This window comes from Gopherus flavomarginatus, chromosome 12 (assembly GCF_025201925.1).
Source record: "Gopherus flavomarginatus isolate rGopFla2 chromosome 12, rGopFla2.mat.asm, whole genome shotgun sequence".
Taxonomy (NCBI): Eukaryota; Metazoa; Chordata; order Testudines; family Testudinidae; genus Gopherus; species Gopherus flavomarginatus.
Window position 1 is genome coordinate 37830272 of NC_066628.1, and position 14950 is coordinate 37845221.

Consider the following 14950-nt stretch of genomic DNA (forward strand, 5'->3'; position numbering starts at 1 on the left):
CAAAAGGGTAAATTAAAAAAAAAAATTAAGGGAATTAATTAGGGAAGTTGCCTGGACTGAAGAACTCAAGGATCTGAATGTGGAGGAGGTTTGGAATTAATTTGTCAAAAGTGCAGAAACTATCTGGAGCCTGCTTCTCAAGCCAGGGGGAAAAATTTGTAGGAAAGGGTTGCAGACCAAACTGGATGAACAAGCATGTCAAAGAGGTTATTAAGAGAGAGTAGAAGGCTAAGAAGGGACAGATCATCAAAGAAAGCTACCTCTTGGATGTCAGAAAGTGTGTAAGGAAGAAGTGAGAACGGCCAAAAGCCAAGCAGGGTTGGACCTGGCAAAAAATAAAATAAAAATTAAAACCAATAGTAAAAGGTTCTTTAGTCATAAGTAAAAAGAAAACAAGGAAAGAAGAAGTGGGACTACTAAGAAAAGAATTGAGGAGAGGATGGGGCATACCTCCAGAATCTTTAATCTCCAACACCGAGGTATGCCCCAGCCCCTAGGTATCCCCCAGGTTTTAATAAGGATAATTAGGAGCCTGGGGCAGTGGCAGGGTGGCTAATGAGAACAAGGATATGGAAACAGAAATTACCATCTCCAATGTGGAACCCAAACTCAAAAAGCATAGCGGGACCAAAGGAGTAGGCATGAATAATCTCCATCCAGGAATATTAAAGGAGCTGGTACATGAAATTGCAAGCCCAACAGCAATGATTTTTAAAGAATCTGTAAGCTCGGAGGTTATACATATACATATATTTAAGAAAGAAAAAAAATGTGATCTGGGAAACTATAGGCCCATTAGTTTGATCTCAAATGGAACAAATTTTAAAGAAAGAGTAATTAAAGAGATTGAGATAAAATACAATATGGTTTTACTAAAAGTAGATCATGCCAGACTAGCCTGAACTCTCTCTTTGCGAAAACTGATTTTCCAGACAAAGGAAATGCAGTCGATACAATTCCAGATGGGAATTTATTAGTTACATTGGAGAAAATGGGGATTAATACAAGATTGAAAAAGTGGGTGAGGAACTGGTTAAAGAGACTATTACAACAGCTCATGCTGAAAGGTGAACTGTCAGGCTGGAGGGAAGTTACTAGTGGAGTTCCTCAAGGATGGGTCTTGGCACTAATGTTATTTAACATTTTCATTAATGACCTTAACGCAAAAAGTGGGACTGTGGATGACACACAGTTGGGAGGTATTGCCAAAATGGAGGAGAACTGAAATATCATATAAGAAGATTTGGACGACCTTGGAAACTGAAGTAATAGAAGGAAATAGGATGAAGTTTAATAGTGCAAAGTGCTAGGTCAGGCACTTAGGGACTAGAAACAAGAATTTTTGCTAAAAGCTGGGGATTTATCAGTTGGAATGACAGAGAAGCAGAAAGACATGGTGTATTGGTCGATTACAGGGTGACTATGAGCTGCTAATGTGATGCGGCCATGGACAAGATTTAATGCAATTCTAGGATGCATCAGGCAAGGTATTTCCAGTAGAGATAAGGAGGTGTTATTACCATTGTATAATGCACTGGTGAGACCTCATCTGGAATAGTGTATGCAATTCTGATCTCCCATGTTTAAGAAAGATGAATTCAAACTGGAATAAATGTAGCAAAGGGCTACTAGGATGTTCAGACGAATGGAGAACCTACCTTATTAAAGAAGACTTAAGAAGCTTGGCTTGTTTAGACTAATAAAAAGAAGGTTAGGGGAGATATGATGGCTCTCTGTAAATACACCAGAGGAATAAACACCAGGGAGGGAGTGGAGTTATTAAGTGAATGGCCAATGGCACAAAAACAAATGGATATGAACTGGCCCAAAACCAGTTTAGCCTTGAAATTAGATGGTCTAACCATCAGGGGAGTGAAGTTCTGGAACAGTCTTCCAAGGGGAGTAATAGGGGCACAAAACCTAACTTGTTTCAAGAATGAGCTTGGAAAATTTATGGGGTGTGTGGGATATTATGAGATTGTCTACAATGGCATATGGCCCATCCATGAGTGATGTTAGCAAATATCCCCAACAGATGGTGATTGGATACTAGATGGGGAGGGCTCAGAGTTAGCACAGAGAATTCTTTCCCAGGTGTCTGGCTGATAGGTCTTTCCCACCTGCTCAGGATCTAATACACGGGTGGGCAAACGTTTTGGCCCAAGGGCCACATCTGGGTATGGAAATTGTATGGCGGGCCATGAATGCTCACATATTGGGGGTTTGGGGTGCGGTAGGGGGTGAGGGCTCCATCTGGCGGTGCAGGCTGTAGAGTGGGGCCAGAAATGAGGAGTTCAAGGTGCGAGAGGGGGCTGGGGCAGAGGGTTGGAGTGCGGGGGGCATGGCAAGGGCTCTGGCTGGGGGTGCAGGTGCTGGGATGGGGCTGGGGATGAGTGGTTCAGGGTGCAGGAGGGTGCTCTGAACTGGAACGGAGGGGTTCAGAGGCGGGAGCGGGATCAGGGCTGGGGCAGGAGATTGGGGCGCAGGAGGGGGTCAGGGGCGCAGGCTCTGGGCGGCGCTGACCTCAAGCAGCTCCCAGAAGCAACGGCATATCCCTTCTCTGGCTCCTACAGATAAGGGCAGTCAGGGGACTCTGGACGCCACCCCATCCACAGGCGCCGCCCCTGCTTTCCCATTGGCTTTAGTTTCTGGCCAATTGGAGCTGTGGGGGCGGCGTTTGGGACAGGGGCAGTGTGCGGAGCCCCTGACTGCCCCTATGTATAGGAGCCGGAGAGGGGACATGCCACTGCTTCCGGGAGGCGCACAGAACCACGGCACGGAGCAGGGTAAGCCTCAGACCCCGCTCCCCGGTGGGAGCTCGAGGGCCGGATTAAAACATCTGAAGGGCTGGATGTGGCCCTGGGCCATAATTTGCCCACCCCTGCCTTAAAGTCTTTCCGAAAATCCAAGCCAAGGCTGAGTTCCCTTTGAAAAGGACACCGTTTCAATGGGCATGTGGGCCCGAAATGTGTAACTAATTGGCTGGCGCTCCCTTCCTGTCTGCCTCTGGGCAACAAATGAGATCATGGGTGCTTACTGGCTTCCCCTAAGGGCTCGTCTCACCCAGGCAAAGCAGGAGTGGGAGGACCAGCAGCTGTGAGAGATTCAGAGCTAGAGCAGAGCAGGGAGTGTGAGCAGAGTAAAGGAAAATCCTGTCTCAGAGTATTGCCCTGGGCAAAGAAACTAGGGGAGGGACCCCGGACCTAGCAGGAGAGATGAGGGCTCAGGGACACACAGGGCACTTGTGACATGGCCAAAAGGTGACGCCAAAGGCAAATGGGTATAAATAACCCACTGGGATGGGCAAATTCTGGTGCAGTCCTGTGCCTCTGCAGCCTGTGGTTTCCTTGATGGGAGTGGGATTTTTCCCCTTAGCATCAAGTGAAATTCAGCACAAAGTCCATCTCAGTTGTCACAGAGCAGATTCTATCTCACTCTCCTCGTGTCTTTCTCTCACTCATTCTTAAGCTCCTTTGGCCCTTTCTGTGCTCCATTTCACCCTCTTGGGATGAGGGCTGGAGCACAGATCCCACTGGTCCTCCTAACGCGTTTGGGAAGGTCTGTGGGGAGCAATAAATTTTCAGGTGTCTCCCTCCAGAGGTGGGTGAGTCAAAAGCTCTGAGATTCCCACTTGGTCTCATCCTGGCTTTCTTTCCTGGAGTTGAGCCTGTTCTCTGCTGGAGATGGGAGCCACACGGCGTGAGAGAGAAAGTCTGGCCTGGAGGGTTTTCAGCCTTGGTTGACGAGATTGGGGAAACCAAAGGCAGGCAACTGAGGGCCATGAGGTCCCTTTGAAAGGTCAGGCAACCACATCACAAGGGCACTGCAGGATGCTCACCAGAGCACACAGCCCACAAACTCGGCAGATGTTTCCCAGCAAGGGGCCTGCCCAGTCTTGTGGTCTCAGAGGCCACTGCCACGCCTTCCAAATAGCCGGCTCTGGAAGAGCACTCTGCATGAGAACCCCACTCTGTGGCTCCCCCCACCACACTCCAAAATATCACAGTGGGAACTGGCCCCTGCATCTCTCAGTGCGATGGGGAAATGGGCCAAAGGAGAGGTAGGATCAGGCACTGATGACCCCAGAGATGGGAGGAGAAGGCTGGGCCTTGGGGTTTCTCCTCAGAGCCTCTAGTTTGTGACAAATATAAGCAGGCTGACAGGGAGGGAGAGGCAGAGAGCTGGGTGGGGCGAATGAAGGAAGGGGTGTGTATGGGTGGGGAGGGAGGGAGGAGAGGGGTATTGGAGGGGACATGGGAGACAGGTATGGGGGGATGGGTGGTGTGTCCACTGCACAACCTGCAGCTGGGTTGCTGGTCCTCAGACAATGAGCACAGCACAATGCGCTGGCGGGATGGGAGTGCGTTTCCCAAATTCAGTACCTCAGTTGTGGCTGTAAACGCTGCCACTGTAATAGCACATGCAGAAAGCTCGTTGGATGTGCCCATGTCCTGTTTGCCTGTCTCAGGCATCTCGCAGGGAGAAAGTTTGAAGATGTGGAAATTTTAGACGATGTCCCATTCACCCCTTGTTACTCAGTCCCTGTGGCAGAGGCCCCAGACCAGGTTTGTGGGCACAAACCTCTGGAGAGTGGGAATCTGCCCCCTCCCCATCTCCTCTGGCTGTTTCCAGTTAAACCCTTAGAATGAAAGGATGTGACGACAACACTTCCTGCCCAGGCCTCTCTTCCCTGAGCTGCTGTTTAGTGTTTGACTCTGTCTTCAGGTCCCTCCTAAGAACCAAAGCTGGGCCCAGGGCCAAGACCTCCATGTTCCAAGCTGGGGGACATGAAGGCTCCAGGTCAGAACCTGGTGCATCAGGCCGATCTCTGCTCTGAGCCCCAGTTCTTCCACAAAGCCTTGAAAAGTAGCTGTTAGGGCTCTAGATAATGGGACAATGTTGAGGAGAGGGTTGTTTTATGGCTTTAGTTGCCCATCTCTCCTGGCTCTGTTGTGCCAAGAAGCCTTAGTTTCCATGATATGCCTTGATCATGGGTGAAGAGTGTTTGCCAGGCAGTGATGAATTCCCCCCGCCCCTTCCGAATCTTTCAGTGCCATCGTTTCCCTGAAATGCCATGCTCTGTCCCAGGATTTCCTAATTCCCTGGATGGGAAAGCACAAACCTTTTGGAAATAGGAATGAAATTTCCTGTAACCTGGCTGATTTATGTGGCCAGGGCAGAGGAACCTCTCTGTCCACGGTAAATAATCTTGGCCTGCCGAGTGCTTTGATAAATAGGGTCCCTATCTCCTGGGGCTGTCTTTGTGCATCAGCTGTTCAAGAGGAGGCCAGCTTTGGTTGTGGATGACACAGAGGCCAGAATGGCTTTAAAATGTTAGGCTGACTTCCTGTGTTCTTTTTCCCCTCCAATCTCTGACCCTCTTCCGAATTCTCTCTCTTCCCTTCCTTCTCTATCTCACAACCCCTTTCCCCACCCCCATCTTTTTCTCTCTTCCATCAGTCACACCCTCTCATCCACAAGGGGCTTTGGAGTCCGAATGCCTGGGTTCTAGTCCCAGCTATGCCACTGACTTTCTGTATGATTTAGGGCAAGTAACTTCACCTCTCTGAGCCCTGTAAAATGGAGGTAAATTCTGCACCTCCTTCCCAGGAAGGATGTGAGCCATAATTCATTACTGTCTTGATCTCCTTGAATGGAAAGTGCTAAATTTGTGCAAGTTATGACCATTTCTTTCTTTTCTCTTCCCCATCTGCTAGCCAGTCCTCTGTTAGTACCTCTTGGCTCCTCCCCCTGTGTGGTACCCTGGTTAGGCGCTATCTGGCACTCTGGAATGAAGAACTAATTTGAGGAATTGTCCTCTATGCCGAGAGTTAAGTCTCAGGAATTTTGCCTTACAGATGTTGACAGCTGCATCCCTGGGGAGGGAGGGGAGAGAAGCTTACCTCATCGCAGCTCTGCTTTTCACTCCAGGTGTCTCCAGGCCACTTTCTCTTGATGATGCTTCAGTAATGGAATTTCAGGGGGCAGGGGGCTGTTTGAGCTGTGATTGCTGCTAACCTTCACAAACAAGTCTACTAGGGCCCCTAGGATCCTCATGCTTGTGTCAGTGGAGGGAGAGGTACAGCAGTGCTCTGTGAGGAAGGGGCAGTGGCTTCCAGTGTGCAGTCAGTAGGGTGACCAGATGTCCCAGTCTTATAGGGATGGTCCCGATATTCAGCGCTTTTTCTTATATAGGCTCCTATTACCTCCACCCCTGTCCCGATTTTTCACATTTGCTTTCTGGTCACCCTCGCAGTCAGCATATTGATGGACTATCACATCTGCTTATGCTGCTGCTCTATGGATCCAGGTTTGAATGGGATCCCTTCTGGGCTGCTGTTTTGAAGAGCGTGGGGGGCTCTGTTGATGTCTCAATGCATCCGGCTTGGCTGAGAAGAAATTTTCTGTAGAGAGTTTGTTGAAAAGTTTGGGGCCGAGGTAAAAAGAGAATAGAATTCTTTTTTCTTCTTTCTGGGGAGGTGTTCTCAGTCTTTCACTTCATCACAGCTCCATCAGCTGTCTCATTCGCACCTGGAAGAGCTTCCCATCTAACTTACACCAAATCCACCTGCCATTTTAAAAACAAGAAATCAAACCTCCTGACTCGCCTATTCTGCTAGATGTTTGAAGTAGAGTCACTGTGCTGTATCTACCTGCACATTACCTGTCGCAGTAGCTCTGTCCTAGACTCACGTGGGCCTTTGGAGAGTAAGCCCCTTATTATGTCTTGCTGATAGTGCATGCGACCAATAATCGCATGGTTTTTAGAATTCTTAAAGACCCCGTCTTTTTAGCAGGCATTTTCCCTTCAGTAAACCCCCCTTCCAGCATCAGGCATCAGCTGAAGTGAATGGATATAAACTCCAGAAAGTGGAACTGACCAGCCTAATTTCTCTGCCCAAGCATACATGGTGCAAAGTAAATGATTGATTGATTGGTGCCACAGAAATGCCCAATCAGCACAGATGTAAAGTTGTTTGACTCATTTAACATGTTGTTTTTGGTAAAAAAACAAACAAACAAACAAAAGGTAAGGAAAATTTTATTTATTATATCTGTAATTTTTATTGTGACCATGCCCTTTTAAAATCCCCAACAGCCTTTCCTGGAACCCCCCCTCTCCCGCTCCCCCCTTTGTAGGGACAATTCCAGAACATTAAGCTAGACAGCATGAGGGCTATTTGTTACAGAAGCTTGCTGCTTTCCTGGCTTCTTCTGTGCCATTAAAGAGCAATTTGCTTTGAGAGTGACTCTGTAAAACTGGCAAAATGGGGTTCCATGTTTTGTCTCTGTGAGTCAGATCACATATGGTCAGTTCACAAGTAAAACATTATTATTATTTTAACTGGCAGTCCTGCAAACTCAGCCTGGGATCTGAGAGTCAAGCTGGGCTCTTTTCTTCTCATGCATCATCACCAATTAAAAAAAAAAAAAAAAAGTCCCATGCCAACTGATGCCCTCAGTGAATCTTGTGCAATCTGATAGCCTTCAATGGCGGTGCACAGGTGTAGCGCATGGGAATTTAGTAAGTACCTCTCATGATGATGCACAAGTGCGAACGGAACCCTTAGCTAAGCTGGCTCTGCAGTGGTAATGGTGGGCGGGGGGGGGGCAAAAACTTATTTTTCTGCTTTATATCAGCAGTTCTGACTAAACATCTCCAGGGAGCAGGTCCGTTGAGTAAGGAGATGTCATGTCTATAGAGACAATCTTCAGCATAGAACTATGCATTAATGTTTGCCTAATACTTTGAAGATGAAAAATTCCTAGAATAACTAATTATTCTGATTCCATCTAGACCTCTCCAGCCTTTTCTCTGCTGTGGGGACTAGTTACGCTAATCAGAGTCCTCTGCAAACAGCAACTTGAAGACCATTTTGCATTAATTAACCTATTTACAAAACATTTTAAGCTGCAATAATTAACACAAAGAAAACTGCAATTACTTGGTTTCCTTTTCATTATAATTTGCATAAGTAAATGAGTCCCTCTCCCATTCTACTCTCTTGTTCCCCTAGTGAGGGTCATCTTTCCTGCCATACAGCACATCTTTATTTCAAATGGCATCTTCCTTACAGATTTTACAGAGAAACTGTGAGAGGGAGAAAAAGAGAGATCTTAAGAGCTGGAGAGTCAACAGGAGGAAGAAATACAGGGAGACTGGCACAGATGTCAGGAATTTCAAGGGAGGAGGTGCTCTCTCCAGCAATGCATGATTGATCCAGCAAATTCTATCCATGCTTTGGCTAATTATTCCATCTAAATTGAGAGTGGCTGTTTTAGGGCCCAAATTTCCCATATGGCTCAACACAGAAACTCAGTAAAATATAAAACACTGGATATATGGCCACTTTGAAAGGGAAATGGACCCTCAGGGAAGTAGCGTGGTGCAGTGAGTGACCCAACCTGACACCTGATTGCAGGGGAGCGCAATGGGCAAAAATTGGTCTAGAAATGATTGATTCTCCACACATACACCCCTTTAACCACCTTGTCCTCTTCCTTTCATTCTTACTTAGCACATGAATTCCAGAGATTTTAATCTGCTCTCAAACCCCCAGATGAGAATAAAATACCCCATGTAGGAGGAAAGAATTAATTTGAATTCATCGCTGGAGAGAGTTGGGAGCTTAATTCATCAACTGTGTGATGCGGGGCAGGGGTCCTCTTCCTTTATATAGTTCTCTACACCCTAGATTCTCCATGAGGGTGGGCTAGATTAAGGGAATGTGGGAGACAATACAGTTCTACATTCACAACCTGTGACCTCAGCCTCTGCCCTAGTAGTAAAAATGCCAACCATCTGGTCCGTGGGCCATTCCTTGGCAGCGAGAAATGGGTAAGAAGCTCAGGGGCGGAAGCAAAACGTACCAGCTCGGCACTTTCCAGGCAGCGGACTTTATAAATGGAGCGTCCCCAGAGGGGAGCTGAACGAGGTGCCATCCCATGGGGTGAAAGTGACAGGATCGCTCCTGCTGCTCCCGCTCTATGTAATGGGAGCTTGAGGGGCTGCGGAGATGCTGGCGATGGGGTGTGTTGAGCAGTGGTGGCAGAGGGAACGGAGGAAGGAGGACTGCTGGGCTAGAGGCAGGTCGGGTACGCGCAGGTCAATGCAGAAGAAGCTGGAGTGAAAGAAGATGACAAAGGGATGGGTCAGGCGCTGGCTTGCTCGCGGGGAGGTCAGTACCAATGGGTTGGGGGACAGGCAAGCTCTGTCCTGTCTACATACAGGATGCTCTAGAAAGGGCTGCTGGATGGGCTTCTGTGCACAAACAGGAGCCAGGAGCGTGGGGCAGGGTGGCCACCCCAGAGCCAGATTTGGGGCCCAGGAATCCCCTGGCCAAGGAGGAAGGCTGAACCCAATTTGTAGGAGAGTCTCAAATTTCTCATGGGACCATGGGGTCTGTCACAGTCTGAGAGAATGAGGGGATTTGGGGGCTTATATCCATCCCTCCCTGCAGCCACGGATGGTCCGTAGGGAGCGATTAGAGAGAGAAATTAAGCATTGTCCTGCAGGCACAGGTAAGCTGCTACGGAAAGAAATTGAGGGTCTAGATCAAGCAGGGACCAGAGTGGGGCCTGTAGCGCGAGCTTGGTGTGTGATTGCTCTGCTTTGCTCAACTGAAAAGGTGAAAATTCAGCCTAGCTTCTCAGTGTCCTCTCTAAGATACAGGCAAGGCAGGGACTGTGGTGTCCCCGGGGAATCCTGACAAGGTGGGGTGTTTCCTCTGGCAACTAGCGGGTTCTTTTAATTCTTCAGACCAGTCGTTGACCTCTTTCTAGATCCCTCTGTCTAACCGTGCTTGCTGTATCATTGATGTGACTGTGCAAAGGCGGCAGGTGTGTTCTCCAGAGGTAACAAATGGGTCAGGCAGCATGTGTTCAAAATGCTAGCTGCACCCCAGCTGTGGACATGTTCTCCCACAGACCTGAGTGCTCCCAGAGTTTCTCATCAGAGGGCTGCATGTGTGATCCCTGTCTCAGCTGATGCTTTGTTAGGTCCTCTCTCCTGCTCCAGTGGGACGAGTTCTCCCATGCAGTGAGCAGTGGTTGTGGGAGTTCTGTGCTGACTGTCTACTCTTCTCTCTACAGAGCTCCTGGGATCAGCCAAGCGACTGAATGTGAATTACCAAGATGCGGACGGGTGAGTGTTTCCCGAACCTTCTCATTCAGTCTCAGTAATATGTTGGCATGAGCCGGTGGTGCCTCTGGGCTGCTAGCATCCTTGGCTACTAGGCTGTGGGTTTAGGGTTGGTTTAACAGTAAGAGGACAGTTGATGGGTTTGATGTAGTGTGTCCTCTTGACCAGAGATGCCCATTCTATATATTACTGACCAGAGATGCCCATTCTATATATTCTCCAGCGTGTTAAAACCTCCTCCCTGCTTTGGAGAACTTTCCAGGACCAGAGATGGGCGCAGTATGATGCCTGCCAGGAGCAGAGCATTTGGGGTAAAAGCCACTCATGGAGCCTGGCGGAACTGGCACCGGAGCCGACTAGGAGGAATGTTAATTCCCAGGGCTCCCTTTCTCCTTGTATGTGTTCTATAGGCTCCCTTGGAAATTACTTTCTAGCCCGACCCTTTATTTATATTCCACCCCCTCTCCAAAATCTTCTGTTAAAGGACCAGCTGAGGTTGTTAAATCACAACATACCTGCCTATCTCACCACTTACGAAATCCAAGCACTTCTCAGAAATGATACAGAGTTAAGAAAACCACAAATGTTACACTGTCAATGTAATATAAACACACTGTTCTTATCACGTGTAAAGATATTTCATCCCCTTCTTAATTCTGGTGGCAGTTTTTTATATATTATATTTGTTACTTAATTTCGGTACCTACACGTTTTCTTTTAAGCGCCTCTGTTAATGGGAAACATTGTCAGTTAGAACGTTTAGTGATGGACCACTAGGATTTTTTGGTAAAGTACTTAGCATGGCTGTTTCTTGAGAATGATATAGATGAATAGGAAAAGTGTAACAAGAAATGGTAAGTTATTGATTTTTTTGGTAAAGATGTAGGCAAGGCTGATCGATCTGTGTCAGACCCATTATGAATGTACAGAGGAATGTTCCCTTTTTCCAGAAGGGTTTTGTGTAATTGTTTTGAAATTGCTGAGGAAAGAATCGTATTTCTTCTGGGTCAGAGAGAAGGTGGAGATGATATGATGAGTCGTGCATTTCATCAGACTTGATAAGAAGAGTGTGTGTGTTCTGATAGGAGAGCAGCATAAGGTTTACGACACTCTTAACTATACACTTCCTCGCTTGGGGTTTGTAAACGCTGGGGGAAGTGAGGGTTTATTTAGCAACCTTAAGCTGGTTTTTGAAACAAAGATGCATTGACTTTGGAATTTCCCAGGTTTTTGAGTTTTATCTTCCTCCTTCCCTTCCTCCTTACTTTTAAATGGAGACAAAGATTTGACATCAGTGAGATGGCCAGATCACTCGATTGTTAAGGAGTGAACAGTGCTGGCCAACACAGTAGAAGCTCCAGTGGGGGCCTGCTGTGGTCAGGTCACACTTGCAGAGATGTGCCCATTCACTAGGTAGCTAAGCTAGCCCTCCGCGGCGTGGCCTGTCTGGACTCTGATTACAAGTGAAAGTTGCTTAGAGCTTAGCAAATGTGAGTGTCTGAGCCAGGACTAGAACCCATTTCTTTGGATTCCACCTCTAGCACCTCCTAGCCAAGTTGTCAGACCACTGTGGTCCCGGCTGTCAGGTCACTCGCTCTCTCTGGACCCTGTTCCCTCTGAGACATTCCTATGGATAACGAGACCATGCAGTGACCAGAGGGGGTATTTCAGAATATTAGGAGATCTAACTCCTGTACCTGGCATGAGCCAGCCACTACGGTTATGTATACACAGCCTGTGGCAGCGAGCATCTCAGCCTGGGTCAACAGATTCAGGCAGCGGGGCTCACGCTAGTGCTGTGCAGACAGTGCTTTGAAGTTGCAGCTCAGGCTCTGGAGCCTAAGGACGAGTGAGCTTCTGAGCCTGAGCGTCTGTTTCAGCCACAACTTCGAAGTGCTGTCTGCACAGCTATGTTGAGAGTGCTAGCATGAGCGGGGCTGGGAGGCTTACTGCTGCGGGCTGTGTAGACGTACCGCATGTGCCTGGGCTGAGGAAGGAGCTTCCCGTGGGCAGGTTACCCCAGAGATTTTTGCCCCTTCATCTGAAGCAGCTGCTGCTGGCTCCTGTTAGAAACGGGATCCTGGACTAGCGGGGCCTCTGGGCTGCCCTGCTGCGGGAGTAGCTCCGGGATGAGATGCACACAAGCTCCTGCGATGCACGGGGCCGCCCCAAGTGAGCTCACCCGCTCTTCGAACCTCGCAGGGGAAAGTTCCGTGCCAGCCCCAGAGCGTTAAGGGAGCGAAGCCTCACTGAGCTCTGAATTCCCATGCCGCTCCCCATGGGCGCTGAGCCTCCCTTGCTCAGACACAGCCCTTCACATGAATGAAGCAGCCCGGAGCAGGGGGAGTGCAGGGGAAGGAGGGAGTGCTCTAGACAAACAGACCTCTTTCACAGCCCTGGAACACAGGGCTCATTCATTCTAGCTGGCCTCACACACTCTGCCATGGGCTTCTGAGAGGGGGGAGAGCCAGCCATGCTGGCAGTGAGACTGCAACCGTGGGGGGCAGAGCGGGAGGAGGGGTTAGGCCAAGAGGGAAGTGGGACGGATGGATGGACACACACACACACACACACACACACACACGCACACCCCGAGAATCGCCTGGAAAACCTGTCTCCTGGCCAAACCCCTCAAGTGCTGGATTATCTGCCTGCTTGTCCTGCTGCTGCCCAGAGAGCAAAGACTCTTCTAATTGCCCCAGCTCTGCTTGTTCCCTCCCTCCCTCCGTCTGTAGAGGGCAGAGACAGTGTTCGGGGAAGGGGCGCTCCCACAGCAAGACAACTCCTCAGCACCTGCTGCACATAGACCTCTTCCTTCACAGGTCCCTTGAAAACAGCTGTGAACCCTGGGGATGCAAGGAGGTGTTTTCTCCCCATTTTGCTGTCAGGAAAACCGAGACTCTGAGAGGCAATTTGCCCAAGGCTCAGTGTCAGGGCCGAGAGGAGATCAACAGAGTTTGAGCACAGCAGCAGGACCTCTGCCAGTGTGCTACGCAGAGAGGGTGCTCCGACTGAGGACGCCTCCGAGACAAGGATTTGGAAGCAGGTGCTTCCCAGAGCGAGGGATTGCTAGGAGTTCAGTGAGAGTTGGGCTGGGTCAGGCTGGGCAGTTGTAAATAGAAACAGATGGGGAGGGTGGAGAGAGAAAGCCCTGCTTGGATTGCCTTGGACTGGGAGAGCTTTTCCAGTGGAAAATGTGATGGGGGGCAGGATATAGTTTGATATATAGGATCAGGTCAGTCCCATCTAACTCAAGGCATCTGGCAGAGCGTGTTCTGGCCTTGTGGAGAAGCTGCATCCCTTCTCAGGAGCTGTGCACTATGGGCCTTGGTCTAAACTGTTCACAGACAGCAGCAGGAGAGGTGGTGGAGTAAGGCCTGGTGTCACCAGCCATGTAGCGAGTGTGCCAGATCTCAGCACGTCTCCTTCAAGCATCTGGTGCCAGCTTGCTTTGGGGTCTCATGAGACAACAACCAAGTCTCCAGGAGCCAGTGTGAGATGATTGTGGTGGGAAGAGTCCTGCTAGCTACATCGTGCCAAACTCCTCCATGCCACAGCCCTGCTGAACTTAATGGCTTTACACCAGGGACCTGGTGTATGTAATAAGTGGAGGCTGATAGAGAACTGGGGTTTGCCCCTGTTCTAGCAGCAATGTGGCCAGGAACTGTGGGAGTGCCTGAGCTGTGGAGCAGCCTAGACCAAGACCAGCTGCCTGGAACTGGAAAATGCAGGGGCAGTGGGAAATCGGCTCTAGCCACTTTCAGTTTGGAGAGAGGAGAGAAATGGCCCCCTTTGCCCTTGTGCAGGGCTGGGCTGGGCTTCGAGGGCGTGGAACCAGAGTTGGCTCCTTCTGAGACCCTTGTCTTTTGCTGTTCTCAGGTTCTCAGCACTGCACCATGCGGCCCTGGGCGGGAGCCTGGAGCTCATCTCCCTGCTGCTGGAGGCACAGGCCACTGTTGACATAAAGGACAGCAATGGTAAGCAGCTGGCTCACCTCCGACTGGGGCCCCTAACTGCCCTCCCGGCTGCTCCCCCTTACCTCCAGGAGGGGACAGTGTCTCTGCCAGCCTACCACTTCCCTCTCACTCCCCGTGACTGGGGAGCACCTGTCTGCCTGCGTAAGGTGGAGGTGCCCTCTTCCCCCCCATCCTGAGGGAGCAGTGCACCTGGGACCCCTCCCATGGGGCAAAGCACCCACCTCTTTGCTGCAGTGAGCAGGATTGGGAGATGGCAGCTGTAGAGTCATCTCCAGCTTCTCACCCTGGGGAGCTCCATTCACCTTGAGCTGGGGGGCTGATCTGGAGCCTCAGAAGGGGCCAGTGTGGTGCTCGTTCTTCAGGCACCCCCATGGGGAGCTCAGCTCCTGGGCTTTGTGAGGCCTACCTCCTGCCAGCTGCCACCCCAGGGCTCCCACATCACTAGTGTCGGTGTCGTGCTGAGAGGTGGCCCCTCTTGGCCTCTTCCTGACCTTGCTTCCCCGCAGGGATGCGCCCACTGCACTATGCTGCCTGGCAGGGGAGGGTGGAGCCAGTCCACCTGCTGCTGCGGGCAGCCGCCTCGGTCAACATGGCGTCACTGGATGGGCAGATCCCGCTGCATCTGTCTGCACAGTACGGGCACTACGAGGTGGTGAGTAAGGGAACCTAGGGAGAGAGGTGACAGAGGCTGTGGGAGCCCAGGTGCCCTCAGCAGCATGTGTGCCAGGTCCTGAATCTCCTGGTGCCCCTCACCCGGATTTCCGCCGGCCTACTGGTTTGCAGTGTGGTGACATCGTGTCAGTTAGTGGTGACATAGCATTGGGCTGCCTCC

The 14950-nt window shown here is 50.0% G+C and overlaps 1 protein-coding gene across 6 annotated transcripts in view; it reads left to right on the top strand.

Moving 5' to 3' along the window:
- Window positions 1-14950, top strand: part of CASKIN2 (CASK interacting protein 2) — a 90465-nt gene that overhangs the window by 61291 nt on the left and 14224 nt on the right. For all 6 annotated transcript variants that reach the window (XM_050920584.1, XM_050920583.1, XM_050920585.1 and 3 more), the window contains exons 3-5: window positions 10093-10144; window positions 14021-14118; window positions 14625-14770. In XM_050920584.1, the coding sequence (XP_050776541.1) occupies window positions 10093-10144; window positions 14021-14118; window positions 14625-14770 (296 nt within the window). The remainder of the gene's footprint in view (window positions 1-10092; window positions 10145-14020; window positions 14119-14624; window positions 14771-14950) is intronic.